The 20,448-nt window shown below is 46.3% G+C and overlaps 1 protein-coding gene across 8 annotated transcripts in view; it reads left to right on the top strand.

The window, feature by feature from the left end:
* SFMBT2 (Scm like with four mbt domains 2) overlaps positions 1-20,448 on the top strand; it is a 211,682-nt gene that overhangs the window by 183,723 nt on the left and 7,511 nt on the right. For all 8 annotated transcript variants that reach the window (XR_009211057.1, XR_009211058.1, XM_032151529.2 and 5 more), the window contains 4 exons: positions 10,410-10,585; positions 13,815-13,981; positions 14,332-14,595; positions 15,427-15,555. Coding sequence is in view for 6 of the 8 variants with exons in the window: in XM_032151529.2 (XP_032007420.1) it covers positions 10,410-10,585; positions 13,815-13,981; positions 14,332-14,595; positions 15,427-15,555 (736 nt within the window). In the remaining 2 variants the exon portion in view is untranslated. The remainder of the gene's footprint in view (positions 1-10,409; positions 10,586-13,814; positions 13,982-14,331; positions 14,596-15,426; positions 15,556-20,448) is intronic.

Below are 20,448 nucleotides of genomic sequence, written 5' to 3'. Positions count from 1 at the left end.
GCATCTTCCCATTTAGCCGAAAGGCAGGCATGTTTTCTGTCATGAATAAATTAACGAAGAAGAGGAGAGACTCGCATTCAAGACATTTGGTCCATGACTGTGGTGGCTCATGACTGTAATCCCTGCATTTTGGGAAGCTGTGGCAGCAGATCGCTTGAGCCCAGGAGTTCAAGACCAGTCTGGACAGCATAGTAAGACCCTGTCTCTACGACAAATAAAATGTGTGTGTGTGTGTGTGTGTGTGTGTGTGTGTGTAGTATGTATGTATGTATATATATGTCATATATACATATGATATTCGGTCCTCTTGGTTGATTATGGGAGCTGTTGTACACAATTATAAAGACTGTTTTCATGAAGAGAGGATGTGAGATTGTCCCTAGGGCAGTGTGATTGCTCTCATTTGGCATCTAGGATTTCTGGTTGTTTTTTCCACCTCCTAAGAGTAAAGACCCATTTACTTGAGAGGATGAAGGTGCATTTGTAAAGGTTTGGACTTGTAAACGTAATGAAAACTTACACTATTACCTACAATTGTCTCTGGGTGATTTTTCCCCTATTTATCCAATAACCATACCTTTTATAGAAAGAAATTATTGCAATATTTGAACTTGTGAGGAGTCTATCATTATTACCCTCAACATGTATTGAAAAGCAAAAATTTGCTAGCTTTTGTGCTCAGGAAAAAAATGGCTTCTCATGTAGTTCATTTCTGTTCTGGAAGAGAAAATTTCCTTCTTGCCAATGAATTTAAATATGCTCAATTTACCTGCATTATTTTGAATTACAGGAGGAGGAATTAGGCTGTATCTTAGGGGGGTAAGGAAAAAAAAAGCCCTCCACTTCTCTGCATCTAGAGACATTTAATGATGTTTTTCAACATGTTACAGAATCTTCCTGGGGGAAAATAGAAAGACTGTCTTAACTCTTCTTTGAATGGCTTTTGTGATCATCTTTATAAAAGCCAGGCAGAAGCTTAATAATTTTTCCAGTCCTTTGTTATAGTTATTCAGAATATTTAAAGAGGAAATATCCTGGTAGGATTTCATGTGAGTTAGAGCTCACTGTCACTTATCAGAGGCAAAGAGATAAAGTCAGATCTTCACTGTTAGGTGCGTCATGCTCAGCTCTGTGGAAATGTGGTTTCTTTTTTTCATAAGCAGTGGTTAATTTTGTGGGTGCTTTTACTTATTTGACTTTAATTTTTGTCCTTTTACGCAAGCCTTTGTCACAGGTAACATTTGGCTATAAAGTGATTTATGTGAAAAAAGGATTCCCAAACTGAGAGACTTCACCGACAAAGGTTTTGTTTGTTCATTTGTTAATTTTGTTTACCTTGCCCAAGTGTATATAGTTTGCTGTCCTGAAAACGCACGAGGTGAACTTTGCATTAAGCAAAGCCATGAACCAATCTATTTGAAGGGAAGACTGCGTTTCTGTGTACGTGTGTACCTGAATTCATTGGATCACGGCGTGGCGTGTCTGATTCAAACAGGCCAGCTTAGGACATTCTGGAGGAGCAGTGGTCTCCCTGGGATAAACATACATGCCCCATGTATTGCAGAGTTCCCGTTACTTAAAGGCAAGAAGGAAGAAAGAAATTTCTGAGGAATGTGGGTGTCCTAAGGCTGAAAACCAGTGACCCATTCTCCTGACCCTGGTGTCCAATGACGAAGAATGAGACCAATGAAGTGAAAGCTTTGTTCTGAAGGAAGTGAGAACCATACCTCACTATTGCTGATGAGAACAGAGGCTTTCCCACAGCCTGTAAAGCTTCCCTATTTCTGCAGGGTTCTCAGAGTCACCATTTCCTTTCTCTTTTAATTCTTCCTTCAGCATTCGAGGGTGTGAGTTCAGCTTGAAGAACCAGAACCTGGTCCTCTGCTCCCACACCCTATCCCTGCCTGACAAGATTTTGTTAAAAGGTCTCAAGGGTGGTTCTGAGGGCGAATGATGGAACTTAGACCATAGTGACATTCTGCTTGGGCTGTGCTGATGGTTATGAATGGATTGTTACACCAGTGTTGGCTTTTTCACTCTGTTTTTGTTTTTGACTCAAAGTCCCTTTAGATTTTTCTCAACTTTTAACTACCATATTAGTCCATTTTCATGCTGCTGATAAAGACATACCTGTGACTGAGTAATTTATAAGGAAAAAAAGGTTAAATGGACTCACAGTTCCACGTGGCTGGGGAGGCCTCATAATCATGGTGGAAGGTGAAAGGCACATCTCACATGGTGGCAGACAAGAGAAGAGAATGAGAATCAAGCAAAAGGGGCTTCCCCTTATAAAACCATCAGATCTCGTGAGACTTACTCACTACCATGAGAACAGTATGGGGGAAACCACCCCCATGATTCAATTATCTCCCACCAGGTCCCTCCCAAAACACATGAGAATTATGGGAGCTACAATTCAAGACGAGATTTGGGTGGGGACACAGCCAAACCATACCAGCTACTGAAGGAGAGGAGATGATTTGTTTGGCGTTCTTACCATTCCTTCTTCCTCTCTGTGTCTCCACCTCTGCCATATGCACTTGGACGTGGAAAGAAATCCCTACTTTGGCTAATGGGAAGGAAGTGGAAGGCCACACATATATTGATAGCAGTGAGGAAAAACTTTGCCTCCACTCTCTCAGGTTCGGAGACTGGGAGCCTGAAAATTAAACTGAGCAAAGACAGGTGAGTGAGAGAAGAAACAGCCCACTTACCTGTGTAACGCTCATACCGAGGGAGTGCTCAGTGACGAATAACTCAGAGGAGGGGTCGGTCGTTTGGGGATTCTGTATCCAGCTCAGTACGGGAAAGGGAGCTGGGAGCAAAGGCTTTTGTCGGAAGAACAAGTAGATTGCTTTGGAAAAGACAAATTGGATTTGAGGAAAGCAAGTGGGAAGTAAGAACGTTTGTGCTAATGTTTGTTTATGCAGGTGTGAGTGGTCTTTCTCTCTTCCTCATGGCCAGGCCGGGAAACGTCCCCAGAGAGGGGATTTATGGCAGCTTTACTCTTACGTCTCTCTCCTGGGAGGAGAAGCTGCCCCCAAGGAGGAAATTTATGGCAGTCTCCGTTTCTCTAAAGTTTCTGTTTTACAGCAGATAATGGGAGCTCCGACAAGGCTTCTTGCTGTATCTATCAAATCTCAAATATCTTGAGCTTAAAATAATCTTCTCTGGACTCTGGGGTTCTCAGTGTCCTGCGTTGACAACCAGCAAGAGCGTCTCCCGTGTTTCCCACTGTTGATCTGTGACTTCCTTTACTGTCTCAGAGTGTGCGTCCGAGAGCACTGTCGGCCCCAGCCCCTCCTGATGTGCTCAGCTTGTAAAGACGAGATTGCGTTCTTCCCTCCAGATTTCTCTGCAACCTGAGTAATGCAGAGGTGCTGGGATGGCAAGGTCTATCTGAGGACTAGGATGAAGGCTCTCCTTGGACCTCTCCCTTACAACTTTCTCCTCCTTCACCTTTTTTATCTTTGCTATTCCTTAGTTCCAACTCAGTAATCTTTTGCTTGTTGCTTTTATTTTCCTTCTTTCTGAGATTATTTATATTGCCAGAGAGTTTTCTATTGTATGCAAGCTCAGCTGTCTCTTAATATTTTCCTCTTACTTTGTCTTCTTGGGACTTGAGATACATGCTTCAAAAACTTAGTGTTTATGAGAGCCTTGCTGGGCCGTGTATTAAATAACATCAATGTCTCACAGTGTCAGTAGAAAGTGAAAAGCATTATTTCATGCTTTTTGGTGGGGTTTTTTTTTTTTACATTTTTTTATTATACTTTAAGTTTTAGGGTACATGTGCACAATGTGCAGGTTTGTTACATATGTATACATGTGCCATGTTGGTGTGCTGCACCCATTAACTCATCATTTAACATCAGGTATATCTCCTAAGGCTATCCCTCCCCCCTCCTCCCACCCCACAACAGGCCCTGGTGTGTACTGTTCCCCTTCCTGAGTCCATGTGTTCTCATTGTTCAATTCCCACCTATGAGTGGGAACATGCAGTGTTTGGTTTTTTGTCCTTGCAATAGTTTGCTGAGAATGATGGTTTCTAGCTTCATCCGTGTCCCTACAAAGGACATGAACTCAGCTTTTTTTATGGCTGCATAGTATTCCATGGTGTATATGTGCCACATTTTCTTAATCCAGTCTATCATTGTTGGACATTTGGGTTGTTCTTTTCACACATCCTCCCTACAAACTATGTCACTGGTATGCTGTTTGTCTTTCATGGAAGGTAAAAGTACGAAACACACTCTTCTTTTCACTTTTGGTAAAATAAAGAGTAGAATGAGGCTGGGTGTGGAGGCCTGCGCCTGTAATCTCAACAGTTTGGGAGGCCGAGGTGGGAGGATCACCTGAGGTCAGGAGTTTGAGACCATCTTGGCCAACATGGTGAAACACAATCTCTACTAAAAATACAAAAATTAGCCAGGCATGGTGGTGGGTGTCTGTAGTCCCAGCTACTCTGGAGGCTGGGGCAGGAGAATTGCTTGAACCTGGGAGACGGAGGTTGCAGTGAGCCAAGGTTGTGGCACTGCACTCCAGCCTGGGTGAGAGCCTGTCTCAGAAAAAAGGAAAGAAAGAACAGGTCATCCCCCTACCCAGGTCTGTCATGTGGAGCTCAAACCCCTGTCCACTGTGCCTGGGAAGATCGTGTAAGGATCAAGGGATCAAATGCTGTAAGATCCTTGAGAAAATGTCAGTGGCTTCATTACATAAATGCAGATTTACTGTTAATTCCCAGCCGGTTGGTGAGCTCTTAGAGCTGTCTTTTGCCTCTCCTTTTTTTAGTAGGCCTGTATCTTCGTGTGTTCAGCATGCCTTTGAGAGAGTTGTTTCAACAATTACCCTAATTTATAGGCCAACTCCAAAACAAGCCTGTTTATTGGTTCAGGTTGGAGTTGGATTTCACAGTCAGTTTATCCTTAATATATTGATAGCATCTGGATGTGTCCGTGTGTATTCAACCAACAGTGCTCAGAAATGCTCATGTGATGGACAGTCTGTTATAGGGTCAGCTTGGTATAGTTTGAGTCGTTATATGACTACATGCCTTTCTATTATTTCTAAGTGTTTTTGAAACAATCTCATACTTAAAGAAACACTGGAAGTACAGAATAAAGATACTATTCATTCTCCTGATTGATTTGGGATAAGTTGAAGGCCTGATGCCCCATCACCCCCAAATACATGTTGAATATCCTTTATTCCGAATGCTTGGGACCAGAAGTGTTTTGGATTTCATCTTTTTTCAGCTTTTGGAATACTTGCAGTATGCTTATATTATGTTGACACTCAAAAGTTTCAGAATTTGGAGTATTTTGAATTTCAGATTTTCTGATTAGGGATGTGCCTGTACTCTTTTTTTTTTTTTTTTGAAATGGAGTCTCACTCTGTTACCCAGGCTGGAGTGCAGTGGCACAATCTCGGCTAACTGCAATGCCTGCCTCCTGGGTTCAAGTGATTCTCCTGCCTCAGCCTCCTGAGTAGCTGAGACTACAGGCGTGCACCACCACACCCAGCTATTTTTTGTATTTTTAGTAGAGATGGGGTTTCACCACGTTGGCCAGGATGGTCTCAATCTCTCGACCTTGTGATCTGCCTGTAAGCAGGCTTTTCTAACGAGAGTGGCTCAGGCCCGCGTCCACCCTTTTCTGTGCGCTTGTGGTGGAACGTAGGCTCCAATCCCAGTCCAGCACGCCAGGGTTCATCCCAGCCTTTTCCTTCCCTATACTTGCAACTCTGGCTCTGACAGTGGAAGCCTGGCCTGTGCTCTCCACCTTTGGCATATTCATTTATTTCGTCAGGCCCCAGCATCACTCCAGTATCCTCACCCTCCCCACAGCTGTCCCCACATGCGACAGCCTCCTCCCTGCGTCCCTTCCCCACTTCCATCCCTTTCCCCGGTAGGTTCCTCCCAGATGGGTTTCATCAAGGAGGGCCCTTGGGACTAATGCCTTTGGAAGGGAGGGGAAGGCAGTGGGATTGAGAAGACAGAGAACATCCCACAGTGAGGTCAGGCAGGCACCCGCGGCAGCTCTGGGGTTAAAGGCTCTTCATGGCTGCCCGGAGTTGGGCCCCAGTGACCTTTTTACCTCCTCCACAGTCAGTCCCTGGATGCGGCCCTCCTGGGAAGGGCAGGGCCAAGGCAGCTTTTTGCAAAACCCTAAAGGGGGCTGGGCACAGTGACTCACGCCTGTAATCCCAGCACTTTGGGAGGCCGAGGCGGGCAGATCACTTGAGGTCAGGAGTTCAAGACCAGCCTGGCCAACATGGCAAAACCCCGTCTCTACTAAAAATAAGAAAAAAAAAAAAAAAAAATTACCACTATAGGCATGGTGGTGGGTGCCTGTATTCCCAGCGACTCAGGAGGCTGAGGCATGAGAATCGCTAGAACCCAGGATGCAGAGGTTGCAGTGAGCTGAGTTCTTGCACCACTGCACTCTGGCCTGGATGACTGAGACCCTGTCTTAAAAAAAAAAAAAAAAAAGCAAACCTAAAAGGGCCACAACTGAAGGCTTTCTCCCAGCTGCTAGGGTAACAAGCCCCCCAGTGAAGGGGTCCAGGCAGCATGTCATCTGCCACCCTCCCCAGCCTGTGCCCCATCCTTACCCAGTCCCCTCTGCCCCCCACTGCCATGGCTTCTAAACAGAATTGTTCAGGAAGGGCAGGGAAGAGAAAAGGGGTGTGCTGTTTTTAAATGATGCTATAATTTAAATCTTCATACCTTTAGATGGGCTTTTCCTATGGTGAAAGGTTTTACTGAAACACTTGCTTCCACGAAATCATCCCAAACTAGGAAGAAAAAATTAAGCCACCCTGGTTCTGTTTCCACCAGATAACTGCTCCCTTCATCCATCCCTCCAATGTGGTACCACATGTGTGTGCCTTCTCACCTGGAGGTTTGATGACCATCTCATCTCTGAGCCTCGTTCTGCAGTTTGACATCTGACCTGGCTCGCACATTTCTCCTGCATTCTTATGTCTCATTATTTTATTTTTTTAGGGACTCTAAGAATCTTGATAGTGAGCTCTTTCCAACAAAGCTGTAGGGCCACCAAACTCATAGTGGATAAAACTGCAAGGGAAAATGTAGCCGTGAAGCATTTTTATTCTACATTTCCCATTTTTACTCTCCATTTCCCACAACACGAGGAACATACGGTGTTCCCAGTTGTGCTGTTTCTTGTTTTGTTTTGGAAAATGCAACAAAAGCAATAAGCAAGAACCGCCCCAACGTGGGTCCTGGAGTCCCTCTTCAAAGGCACGGAGAGGGAAGTCTCTACACATAGGGTCAATGGAGGGCCTAGAAAAACCAACAGCCGTTCAAGGCTGTAGGATTTAAAGTATGATCTTATCTACAGAAGATCACTTTTTAGTTCTTACTACATGGAAAGTCAAGCTCGACCCATCAGAGAAACTGAAGAAAAAGAAACACCCAGGGGCTGGGATATGAAAGACCCTGAATAAATATGAAGTACATTTAGTAGAGTATGCAGATATGAAGTACAAATTGGAATTTAATCCTTAATTTTTTGCTGTTGATACTTTAAAAAAAAAAAAAAGATTTATTAGTGGGAAAGTATTTTTCCAGTCTTTAGAAAGACATTCCTAAAAAAGCTGGAATTTCACATTTCAGTAGTTTGGTGATATGTGAACAAAATAAAAACCTATATCTGTTGCCAACTGAGAAGCTGACCATTACTTTGCACCCATGATAGTATTAAAACTCTGTCAAAAGGTGGTTGAAACCTACCTTCAAGTGCTAGTGTTTTCAGCCAGGCATTATTTATATCATATTCCCGTAAATATTTGGATAACGGCTGTAGTGCCTAATTTTAAAAAAAGAACCCATCTAATCTGCTTTTTGTAGCTCTGGTTGTCACTTTTATGCTGGTGAATTCATGACCTGTGGTTTTTCTTGGGGCAGGAGAAAGTTTTTTTCTTAAAAGTGATGAGCAACAAGTGACAATATCTAGCTTCCAGAAGCGTGTCTCACTGTACATTCTTTGTTGTGTGGGTGGGTGTGGGGAGGGATGCGAGGGGCTTAATTTTTATTCTTCACTAAATAGTTATGTTTAAGGAAAGCAGTATTGTGCTTGATATTTATATATGATGGCAAGAAAGTGCCAGCTCTTTAAGCAATGTTTGTTGACGTTTTTGGATTCCCATATATAAAATCAGTTCCTTGTGGATAACTATAAAAGGCGTTTGGATTTCCAGATCTCTCGTTTTCCTAGTGCGTTGAAAAGGTTTTGGGGAGAACTTCCATACCCTTCGTCTAGATTGGTCTGTCCTCTAAGATCAGAGAGAAGTGCTTAAGGAGGACCTCAGAGAATCCCTAGAAAATGTGACCTGAGAAGGAAAGATACAAGCAGGCAGCAGCCATGGTCAGGAGAAGCTGCTGTGTAGGTGGTGGGGAGGTGCAGGCAGTCCGGGGGTCCCCATTCTTGTTGCTCCCCCCTGTAGGAATGGGCCTTGTCTCAGTCAGCCCAGGCTGTGCAGCAAAGAGCCACAGGCCACATGGCTTTTGCAACGATGTTTATTCTCTCTGCTCTGGAGGCCTAAAGTCTAAGATGAAGGTGCCAGCGTTGGTTTCTCCTTAAGCTTGCTTCTCTTTTTGGCTTGTGGATGGCCACCTTCTCTCTCTGCCCTCGCATGGTCTAGTCTCTGTGCATGTACACCCTGGTGGCTTTTCATCTTCATCATCATCTTCTTTTTTTTCTTTTTTAAGAGACAGGGCCCCACTGTGTCACCCAGGCTGGAGTACAGTGGTACAACCATAGCTTATTATAGCCTTGACCTCCTGTGCTCAAGGAATCCTCTTGCCTCAGCCTTCTCAGCCTCCCCAGTAGTGCCCCACTGTGCCCAGGTAGTTTTTAAGTTTTTTGTAGAGGTGGGGGTCTCACTATACTGTCCAGTCTTGTCTTAAACCCCTGGGCTCCCAGCAGTCCTCCTCCTCAGCCTCCCAAAGTGCTGAGATTACAAGGATGAACCTCCACACTCAGCCTTTTCATCTTCTTACAAGGTCACCACTCCTATGGGATTAGGCCCCCACCCTTATAACCTCATTTAATTACCTCATTGAAAGCCCCATCTTCAATTACAGTCCTATCTGGGGTTATGGCTTCAACCTATGAATGAATGTAGGAGGGACATGGTTCAATCCATAATAAGGATGAAGGTCTCCTATGTGAGGCCCCTCAGTTAGATTTACCACTTTTTATGGGGGGCAGGGGGAAATTTAACTGGAGAAATGCCTTTTATTTTTCCTAATACACAAATAAGACAGTAGCTTTCCAAAGACCTCAGTCTAATAAGAAATAGAGATGCGTATGAATGACTGTTGATTCCGGTGCGCATTCTCCTTGCAGTATGATTTCATCCACTATCTATCACTCAATCAAGATTTGAGTCTGTGGGGAATTGCAGTGAAGGTGTACATGTTCAGAAAGGATTCAATTTACTGCTTCGGAGAAAGCAACCAAAGCCATGGAGGGGTTTGCTGGGGGTACTGGAGAGCAGGTGGAAGCAAGTTTTAGTTCCTGGAGCAATCTTTCACCATCCCAACCTAGAGGAGAGGAGTGGCCAGTTACCCTTATGGGCAGAGTATGGCAAGTGGCATTACCATTTCACGTTGCTCCCTTTACACTTGAGAGATACAGCAGCCTTTTCCTTTAACTATCATTCATCCATCGGAGACCCATTACGGTTCTGTTTACACTGAAGCCACTTGCTGCCAGTGTCTGCAAGGCTGGGGGTCTTCACTCGGTTTCCAGGTCCCAATCATACAGTCACTCTGCATTTTTAATGGTTGCTTTTTTCCCCTTATAAAATCCATTGTGTTTCTCTCCATTTAAATGTGACCTTGCTTACCTATCACCATTCTGCACAGATGCCATTTATGAATAATGGAAATCGTCCCCATTTCAACAATATGATACACAGTCTTGACAAAGATATCCTTTCAGTGTTCTGAATTTGCATGGTTTTCAAGGCAGACTCGTGATCCCATATGCACTCACATTTTTCAAAAATGAAATATGATAGCAACAGGAAAATACCCGTTCGATTTCACTAACCTCATTTCGAGAGCCATGCCCATTAGGTTTGTACCCTGCACCACTAATCTTTGGTATGAAGTTGTATATAGCGAAATGAGGGTGTGCTAAATGTGGGGGTCTTCATGGAAGTAGATTTTGGCTTAGCACTGTGATAACACATTTGTTGCACACTAGTGAGCACTTATAAATATCTCTGTGAAAAATAACAGAAACAACGTGGAAAACTGCGCATGATATGCTTTGTCGTTGGAAAATGAAGTTGCTGCCTTTGGAATATGTGGTACAGAATAGGCCTGAATCATAATCTGGTCTTACCCTCGCTTTTCTTCCCCACCTATTTTCTAGATACAGAGGCAAAACATACAGGGCTGTGGTCAAAATCGTACGGACATCTGACCAAGTCGCAAATTTCTGCCGCCGAGTCTGTGCCAAGCTAGAGTGTTGTCCAAATTTGTTTAGTCCTGTGCTGATATCTGAAAACTGCCCAGAGAACTGCTCCATTCATACCAAAACCAAATACAGTAAGTACAAATAATGAAAAAAGAAATGCATGAGCCCAGAGGCCTAAACTACGCTGTAAGGTATTTGGTTTTTGTTTCATTTACTTTTTTCTTTTTGAACCTTTTGACTATTCTTCCATAGGAATTGCTATGGAAGGATTTTTAAGGATTTGCTGTAGCAGATACATGTGTTTTTAGCCTGACATACGGAGGGGATGGGATGATTTAAAACAGGATGAATTTTCATTGGTAGGCCTTGGAAAAGAAGAAAAGAAACTGTGTGTACTGTCATGAGTTTCAGTGGATTGATTGATTCTATAGCTCAATGGATGGCAGGAGAGCACAATAAAATTGATCACAGTAACAGTGACCCAGATGACTCTTTCAGTCCTTACTCTGGGATAGTGTAATGATGCTTTCATTGCCCTTCTTGATACGGGGGCCACATCCTTGTCATAATTGGCTTCTCGTGTTTAGATGCCTTCCATGGAGGACTCAGAAGCCACCATCACTTTCTTTTCTGCCAGTTGGCTTTGCCTGTCTCCCAGGACACAGGATGCAGGACTCAGAGCTGTCCCCACTCTCCTACCTTCAGCTCTTGCCTCTTCCATCCCCAGTCCCATTCGAGGATATCTGGCCTTGGGCAACTGCTTCCCCTGAGCCCTGCCCTTCTTCCCTTCTCCATCCATGGCAGCCACTTCCAGACACCTCCACCTCCTGTGCCTGAGACCTCTCTCTCCCTCTGATGTACAGTTCTGAGTTTCCTGCATCTCCCTTTAGTTCTCTCTAATGCAAGGGGGAGTGACCTGGAAGTTGGCTCTGCCAGCCACGTTCCAGCCAGCTAGGATGTGACACGGGCCTGGCCCTGTGGCCAGTGCTCTGTGAGCCGCAGACACTTGTGATGTTTGTCAACATGGGTGCTGGAACCAGGAATCTGAATGTACTTGAAAGGCTGTTGAGAGTGTGACTTTCTTTGTATTTTATTATCTCTCAGTGTGTTTCTACACACAACGTCTCCTTGCCACTCTGCCTTCTGATGGAGGTCAGCTGTGTCCTCACTGACCACGCAGAGCCCCCGTCATTCTGTGCACAGGGGCTCTCAGGTAGGGCCCGCAGGTGTGTTGGTCCAGCACATCACCTGGTTCTGGAAGAGCTTGTTTCTCCATCACTGCACGTTTTTCCAGGGGAGGGCCTCACTGGGAAACAGCAGTTCCTCAGTAAGAAAGGCCTGACCCAGGGCTCGCCTTTGCCATGCACGGTGAATGCTTACCTGCCCGGTGGGCACCTGTCTGTGTTCTTCCAGGACACTGGGAATGGCAGGGAAGGAGCAGGGTCCCACACCTCCCATTCAGCATTGCCGAAATGAACTCAGAGATGTCTCTGGATCTCATATAATAAAACTCTCAAGTCCCAAGATCCTTTGGGTTAATTTATAATGAATGTTACTACAGCCTGAACAGAGGCTCCAGTGGGAGGAGGACAGAACGATATTTCGGGGGAGTCGAGCACTGGAAAAGCAGGGGTCATCCAGTCTCAATCTAAGGCTCCAAACACATACTGACCTTTGGCTGCATTCCCTAAAAGCAGTTCTCATCCGCAGCCACTGGCTTCTAAGAAGCCAGCCTGCCCCAGCCCTGTCATGCATGCTTGGGATTTGGGAGGGGACAGAGGCTTGCTCATTTGCCCCTTACCTGGAGATGGCCACAAAGCAATGCTTGCCCACAGCAGTTCATTCCTGCTCACTGAGGAACACGGTCCCTATAGAACGGGACATGGGACATTGTTCCAAGCTCTTCTGCCATCTGCTCCTTTTGAGAGGTTAATGAGAACAGGCCAGGGCTCCCGGAGCAAGTGTGCCTCCTGGGAGTTACAGGGCTGCTGCTGTGCGGCTTCCCGAAAGTTTTTCCAAATGTCATGTTGTGATCAAATGCAGGGGAGGGGGTGGGACATAGAGGGTCTTAGGCCTGAAGGAAACCTATGCTTGTTAGCCCTGATGGTCTCATTTTGTAAGTAACGAAATTGGGGTGCAGAAAGGATAGGCAACTTACCTGTAGGATGAAGCCCACGACTCAGCACTGTGAGAATGCACTAAAATCATGCTCCCTGCAAAGGAGCTGCTGCAAACCAGGGGTTGTGCATTTGCCATTTTCCTTTGGCCCACCCCATTCGTGGATAAAGGTTCCTCGGCTGCATTCAGTTATTTTGTGGCTCATGGGCATCACACAGTGGGACAGTTGAACCTTTTGTTAATGAGTAGGCGTCTGGGTCGTAATTGAATGCTGGATCTTTAGTGGTCATTTTCATTAGTTGATGATACATTTCGTTTATAAAAAACATTAATCACTACTAAAGTTCAATAAATAATTTTTGAATTAAGATACATACCTGTGTCTCTGCAGAAGTAATGTGAGTCCCAGCAAATGAGAAGGGAATAAAATATACAATGATGTAATAGAGAAGGAACTCTGAAAAGAGGGAAAGTGCTTGGTGAATTTGGCCCATGTGTTCAGGATCATAGCTTGTCTTGGTCGGACCAAGAGCTGGGGGAGTCCCTCATGCCAGGACCACGCCAGCAGATGTTCACCCAGTGCTTGCTGGCTGACCAGTTGCTCAAGAATCAGACTTGGGAGCAGGTGTCAGAGCACTCCGGTGGGTGTCATTGCCACCACTGTATGCAGTATCTGGGGTCCGGACAGGGATAAACTGTGGGAACTGTGGACACTTTTGTCTCTTTCGCCTTCTGCAGAAGTCAGCTCTGGCTACTACAACAACATAGCACAGACCCAGGGCTTTCACTGCATGCACTCCCCTCCCACAGTCCTGGAGGCTGGAAGTCCAAGATCAGAGTGTCAGCAGCTTTGGTTTCTGATGAGATCCTTCCTGGGCCTGCAGGCGGCCACCCGCTCCCCATGTCCTCATGGGGCCTCTCCTCTGGGTCTTGGGTCCTTGGTGTCTCTCCTGGACCCTCTTAGGACCTCATTAATGTCAGTGACATCCAGATACACTCACTTCGGGGGTTCAGGCTTCAGCGTTGGGGAGGGGCCAAGTTCAGCCCGAACACCTTCCAGACCTGAAGCTTTGGAGCAGTGTCTCTCCTGTGGGTCTGTTTTCTCAGAATGACTTTGTAAGGCACAAATGAACTATCAGATGAAAGAATCGTCTCCCTCCTTCCTCCTCTCCGTGTGTGTGTGTGTGTGTGTGTGTGTGTGTGTGTAGAGCCTTCAAAAGTTTCTCATCTTCCTTCCTACAGCCTATTACTATGGAAAGAGAAAGAAGATCTCCAAGCCCCCCATTGGGGAAAGCAACCCCGACAGTGGACACCCCAAACCCGCCAGGCGGAGGAAGCGACGGAAATCCATTTTCGTGCAGAAGAAACGGAGGTCTTCTGCCGTGGACTTCACCGCGGGCTCGGGGGAGGTATGTTCTGCCCGGGGCGCCTGCCAGCCTGTGGCTCTGTCATCTGGCCCTGGCCAGCAAGTGTGGCTGCTTCACAGCAGACGTGGCCCTGGAGATTGCAGCGGGATGGTCAGAAACACCAAAGAAGAGCCCCCTCCTCCTTACTTACTGAGAACAAATGTAGCGTGTCCAGCTGCTTTGGTTGGGAAGGGCCTCGTAGGGCCCGCGGGTGGGACCATTGGCTCCATTTCAGAGGCTGCCTGGGACAGGGCTTGCTAAGTGGTCTGCACTGGGCCCAGGGTCTGACTGTGGGGCCACTGCTACAGGCCCCCCTGCCACCAGCCCCTTAAATGCCTTTTCCTCCTTCCCAGGATAGTGAAGAGGAGGACGCCGATGGCATGGACGATGACACCGCCAGTGAGGAGACCGGTTCCGAGCTCCGGGATGACCAGACGGACACCTCGTCGGCGGAGGTGCCCTTGGCCCGGCCCCGGAGGGCTGTCACCCTGCGGAGCGGCTCAGAGCCCGTGCGCCGGCCACCCCCAGAGAGGACACGAAGGGGCCGCAGGGCGCCGGCTGCCTCCTCAGCAGAGGAAGGGGAGAAGTGCCCGCCGACCAAGCCCGAGGGGACAGAGGTGATGCCCGGGCGTGGGGGCAGAGGGTGTCCCGCGGGGTCTGAAGAAGCACACCTGTTACACTTCAGGGCCACGATGTGGGGAAACCTGTTTAAAATACCTCCGACAGCAGCAGCTGCTCTAGCTCCTTCCCAAGTCAGGAACAAAGGCTGGCACTTCACCTCTGGGTGGAGGGGCCTTTCAGCATCGGAATGGAGTGCCCAGGGTGGAGACAGCGCCTCTTTCCTGGATGGCTTTAGTGCCACCTGGGTGCTTGTCAGGAGTAGGGCACAGTCCTCGGTTTCCTTTGAACTCTGGGTTTCCAGAAATGCCTTCCCCGTATCTCACGACTGCCTTGTGTCTTGCTCCCGCGTCCCCTCTGTAGGACACCTCTGTGATGTTTTAAAATATTTAATCAGTGTTTCAGGTCTCCCCTAGCCCCATGGGTGGTGTGAGATCAGCAGAAAGGGCCACTGGCACTATCATTACAGAAACACTGGGGGACACTGTCTCGTGTCTGCTTGGATGTGCCCCTTGTATTTCTCCTTTTTAATCAGAGATGCTTCGTTCATAAGCAGGCCCAAGGTTTCCTGAACTAGGGATGCAAGAACGACTGTCACTGTGCCTGCTTTCTTCCCTCTGAAGGCACATGAGTCATTGCAGGGGGCATCATCACTGAGCTAAGAACTTTCCCAGGGACCGAGAGTGTGTGCAGCTTTTTCAGGTGCCCAGTGAGGGAGCAAAGGGAGGCAGTGGCTTCCGGCCAGGAATGGCTGAGGCCTGGAGAGTGCTGGAGAGGACCCAGCCGGCTGTCTGTGCCGCAGCTGAGCTCCTCCTGCCCTTTCTCTGCAGGACACAAAACAAGAGGAGGAGGAGAGACTGGTTCTGGAGAGCAACCCGTTGGAGTGGACGGTCACCGACGTGGTGAGGTTCATTAAGCTGACAGACTGTGCCCCCTTGGCCAAGATATTTCAGGAGCAGGTATGGTGGCTTGCCGCGTGTCGATTGTTTGATGTGCTGAGACTCTGGATCTGAAACGAACCTCCTGTCCTAGCCGGCTTCCTTGTGACACCTGTGAGGGGGTTCCTCGGTGCTGCTCGGCAGGTGTGCGAGACCCGGCTCCCTCCAAGGCCCCTGCTAAGGGCTGCCTGTCAGGGAAAAGAGAGAGAGAGCCTCATTCCTGCTCCTCTCAGGCCCCACCAGTGCCATGGTGGGGGGTGGAGGGATGACTCTCCCAGGCTCTAGCAACACCACCCAGCAGGCGGGGAGGCACCTGTTGCTGCCAGGTGAGGGGTGCGAGTCCACGCTCCCCCTGTCATCCCCACCAACCCTACAGTGGGGGCTGTTTACCACCAGGCAGGGGTGAGTCTCGGTTCCCTGGCTGGCCCTTTCAGATGCCACATCAGTGGTGGGATGGGGTGCCCAGTTGCCTCCTGGCCAGGCTGGAAGTCAGGGCGGCACACTCTGCCTTGGCTGCTATCAGTGGGGTCCGGCCAGCCCTCCCTGCGATGTTCAGCTGCGGAAGAGATGCTGCCGTCTCACAGTGTTTTGTCTTGCTGGGCCGCCCCTTGGCCAGGCCTTTGTCTGGAGACAACTGGTTTTGGTTGAGCCTCCTGTCATTGCCTTTTGGCAAATCTGGGTTGCAGCTTCTTCAGCTCCAAGTCTCAGGGACATGAAGCTCACACACAAACAACAACCAGAGAGCTCAGCAGCGTGCTGTCAGCTGGGGGCCCAGGCCCCTAGCCGGTCTGCCCTCCTCTCTCCACCTTCCAGAGTCTTCTGTTTGTGGATTTGTATATAATGCCCACGGATCTTACTTAGGCCTAGCGGGAGAAGGAGGGAACAGTGTATCCACCTGGCCTGCCCGGAGCGGAAGCCCGCTGGCCAGTGTGTCGTACTGAATGCTGCGTTCGTCGTTGTTTTCTTACCTTCCGCGCTTCTTTCTACATAAAATATTTTTAAGACCATGGTATGGTGATGGACAAATGCAGTAACAGTCGATATAATTTCTACCTTAAAGGAGTCTATAGTCCAGCGGATGAAATGAGTATAGTTAGCTAAAACATAAGACATATGATGCTGTGTCCTAAGGAAGAAGAGAGGGTTTTTATTTACATTATCCCTTAAATTAATACGGAAACAAGTTGCCAATCTGCACACACACCACCTTGCATCCTGCCTCACTGGCCTTGCAGAAAATGCCAGGCTCTTGCTCTACTCTGTGCTTAATTTGTTGAAGTTTTTTGCGTTGTCCTGGTGTAAATATCTGTGTTCAAAGACCTCATGTTAAAAAAAAGTACTGTTTTTCATACAATGTTAAAGATAGGTTTATTCAGTCTCTTTTTAGATCGTATAAATCAGTAGTCTAGAAAGAGGATATTTCAAGCATTAAATCAGGAAACATAAAAGGTCTGTGACTTCCCATGCACCCAGGAAATTTCTCAGCTTATCTCCCAAGTTCATGCAGCAATGAACCGAAAAAAGCAAATTAAAATGGTCTCCAGTGCCACCCAAAGAGAGTAGTTATTGTCATTCAGAGTTCTTTCCCCTGTGTCCCGAGAAGTCCAAGAGATGAGGTAGTTCATCCTATTGACAACCACTAGAACCTTCTGCAGATACCCACTAAGTTCATGCTGAAAGAATGATTAGGCTGGGCATGGTGGCTTATGCCTATAATCCTAACACTTTGGGAGGCTGAGACAAGCGGATCACTTGAGGTTAGGAGTTCGAGACCAGCCTGGCCAGTGTGGCGAAACCCTGTCTCTACTAAAAAAAAAAAAAAAAAAAATTAGCCGGGCGTGGTGGCGGGTGCCTGTAATCCCAGCTACTTGGGAGGCTGAGGCAAGAGAATTGCTTGAACCTGGGAGGGAGAGGTTGCAGTGAGCCGAGATCATGTCACTGCACTCCAGCCTGGGCAACAGAGTAAGACTCCATCTCAAAAACAAGCAAAAAAAAAAAGAATGATTGGAGGCAGAGGGAGTCGCCTCCTGACCTTCTGACATCGGCCGCCCTTCCTGTCTGGACAACTCTGAAAAGCAACCAGGGAGAGACTTCCTTAGACCTAAAGAACCTGGGTGATGAGCTTGTCCCTTCAAATAACACACAAACAGGAAAGAAAGACAATTGTAAGAAATACAAAGGCTTAGGTGATCGGGGGCTTATTGATAAACCATATCTCCATTTTGAAAACAAAATTAAAGCAATAGGTTGAAATCCCATGTAAAGCATTGCCCAGCACAGCACATTACCTGTCTGGTATTTATTGACAGTGGTGCTGCAGCGAGAAAATCGTTGTATTCAAATACAGGACAAGCGCTGATCACACAGGTTTGGTTGCGCTGATGCGTCTCTGTCAGTCTCTGTGTGCATTCAACATACACCGATTCAGTCCCTGCGAGGAGCCTTCTGATAGCTAAAGATACGAGGTGTGGCATTCTGTATCACTCTAATGTTTTGGTTTTATTTTTAGGCTCAAATGCTTAGTTTTAACAATAAAAAAAGTTTAGTTAAGCCTGAATGAAGAGCAGATTTCTCATTTCTAGATCCCAGGTTAGGTATGAGGGCTTATACCTTGAAACATCAATAGCTCCTGTGTCTGTCTACACTGTGTACGAGTTCTCAGTAATAAGCAAGAAAGTGAAACAAAGCTGGTTTGGGGAAAAGCCTAAAGTATTGAGTCTTCCTTTCTTGTATTCCTAAACCCAGTTGATAACACCAGAGAAAAGTTTCATGCCTTCCCTAAGCTAAGCCTTCTAGGAAATGGAACACAGCCGACACTGTCCCCCTTGTAGAATCAAGTTGCCCTCCAAGTTGCTCTTTTTTGTTTGTTTGTTTTTGAGATGGAGTTTTACTCTTGTCGCCCAGGCTGGAGTGCAATGGCGCGATCTCGGCTCACTGCAACCTCCGCCTCCCCGGTTCAAGCGATTCTCCTGCCTCAGCCTCCTGAGTAGCTGGAATTGCAGGCGCCCGCCATCATGCCTGGCTAACTTTTGTATTTTTAGTAGAGACAGAGTTCTGCCCTGTTGCTCTTCTAATATCAGTAAAAGCCTTGCCCTTCATCCCTACTTGTTTCTCTTAGGAGAGAGAAAAATAGATAGACTTTCATTGATCATCATCTCATTCCTGTGTAATTTCACATTAGGCAAGTTCACCTGTTGGAATAAAAAGCCATTGCCCACTGGGCTGTCTGAAGTACATGGGCACTTGAGTCCTTTTCTGTCCCATCAGACCTTTAATTACTCATTTTTACTAATTTGTTCATCATCATTTAGCCCAAATACTCCAGCTCTGATTTGGTGAGGCCTCCGGTAGGTGACTGCAGGCGTTGTCTGAGATTATAGATGAGCTAGAAGGAACCCAGAGACTTTATTCACCGGGATGCAAATGAGCTCACAGTGCACAGCATGGTTATCGCTATGTGCACGCATGCCCTCAACGATATAAATGCAGAGATTATTATAATCACCAGGAGCATTTGCAAAAATTATAAACTCCCCATTACCAGCATCTGTGCCTTTTATTTCTGAAATGTTATGGCAACTGCTTAAAAAATCTATACTCCATAATTTAATGCTGCAAACCTGTACATCACACAGTAAAAATCCACTCATCTATAACTAAGAACACACAAAACTCTAAATAAAATTTTACCTATTCATTCAGCTTTCATCAGTCAGAGACAGCGCAGTAAGCAGACTACTCAAATGCTCAATTGACCTTAATGAAAAAATTTCAGGGTAGTTTTTAGGCTTAGTCCAGATGAAGCTGTCTTTTCTGTACTTCTCTAGACCTCAATACCTCCATTAGGAACTACCAGATCCTCACCTGAATGCTCTATCAAAATCAATTTAATTTTTCCCTGTGCTAAGCATGTCGTATATCTCATCATATTTCATTTCTTTACAATTAGTCCATTTATGATAATTCTGTGTTTAACATTAAAAGTGATCTGCCAGCAGCTCTCAGTTATATAGGAACATGTTTATAAAAATTAAACCACCTGTGAGGTATGTGGTTATCTAAATAATCCTTGAAAGAAAAAATAGTCTTCCAGATAAAGTGGCTTTCTGGGCTCGTCATGATTTTACTTTGGTGTCTCCCCAGTTTCCTGGAATTCTACATTCCAGGGAACTAGCTGTGTTCTTTCAGTCCCTCTTGGCCTTAATAATTCCTACTGGTCCCTGAAGTCTCAGTTCGAAGCCCTTTCAACACCGCTATAAGACTGGCTTGGTTGCCTGTCCTGTTTGAGCCCTTAGCTCTGCATCCATGTGTTAATATCCCTGTATCCTAGTAGTTTACTTGTCTGCCGCCCTTCAGATTCATGGGGTGTCCAGAGAGGGAACCTTTCCTTTGTTCACTGTGACATTCCCCAGAGGCCAGCCAAGTGCCTGCCACTTAGTAGATGCTCAATAAATATTGGCAAGTAAATAAATGAGTGTGTGCACCTCCACTTAAATGTGGTACATGCATCAGCCACCTTCACTGAAATTTTCTGTAAAGAAAGAGTTACACAAACATTTTAGTACTGATATTCAGTGGTGATTGAATCACCATCATGCCCAAGTACAGATGTTAAAGACTGAGCTACAGTTTTCCCTTCAAAGTTTAATGTCAGAAAACTACAGTTCTCATGCCAACACTCTCTCTCTAACTAGCTATGTGATCATAGATTGGCTAGCTTTTCTGGGCATTAAGAAAGTAAACTTCCTGGGAAAGTAAAATAAGTTCTATTTCTATTCTATCCTGTTCTGTGGATGTCATTGAACATAATGGTTAAGCCACCTGTGCACGGTTTAATGACATCCACGGCACAGAACAGAATGGAACATCAGCCCTCTGCCTACTTAAAATGTGTTTTTATGAGGCCCATGGTAC

The sequence above is a fragment of the Hylobates moloch genome, unplaced genomic scaffold (assembly GCF_009828535.3).
Source record: "Hylobates moloch isolate HMO894 unplaced genomic scaffold, HMol_V3 SCAFFOLD_2, whole genome shotgun sequence".
NCBI classification, from domain to species: domain Eukaryota; kingdom Metazoa; phylum Chordata; class Mammalia; order Primates; family Hylobatidae; genus Hylobates; species Hylobates moloch.
Note: the sequence above shows the minus strand (reverse complement) of the source record. Positions and strands in the feature narration are given on the sequence as shown.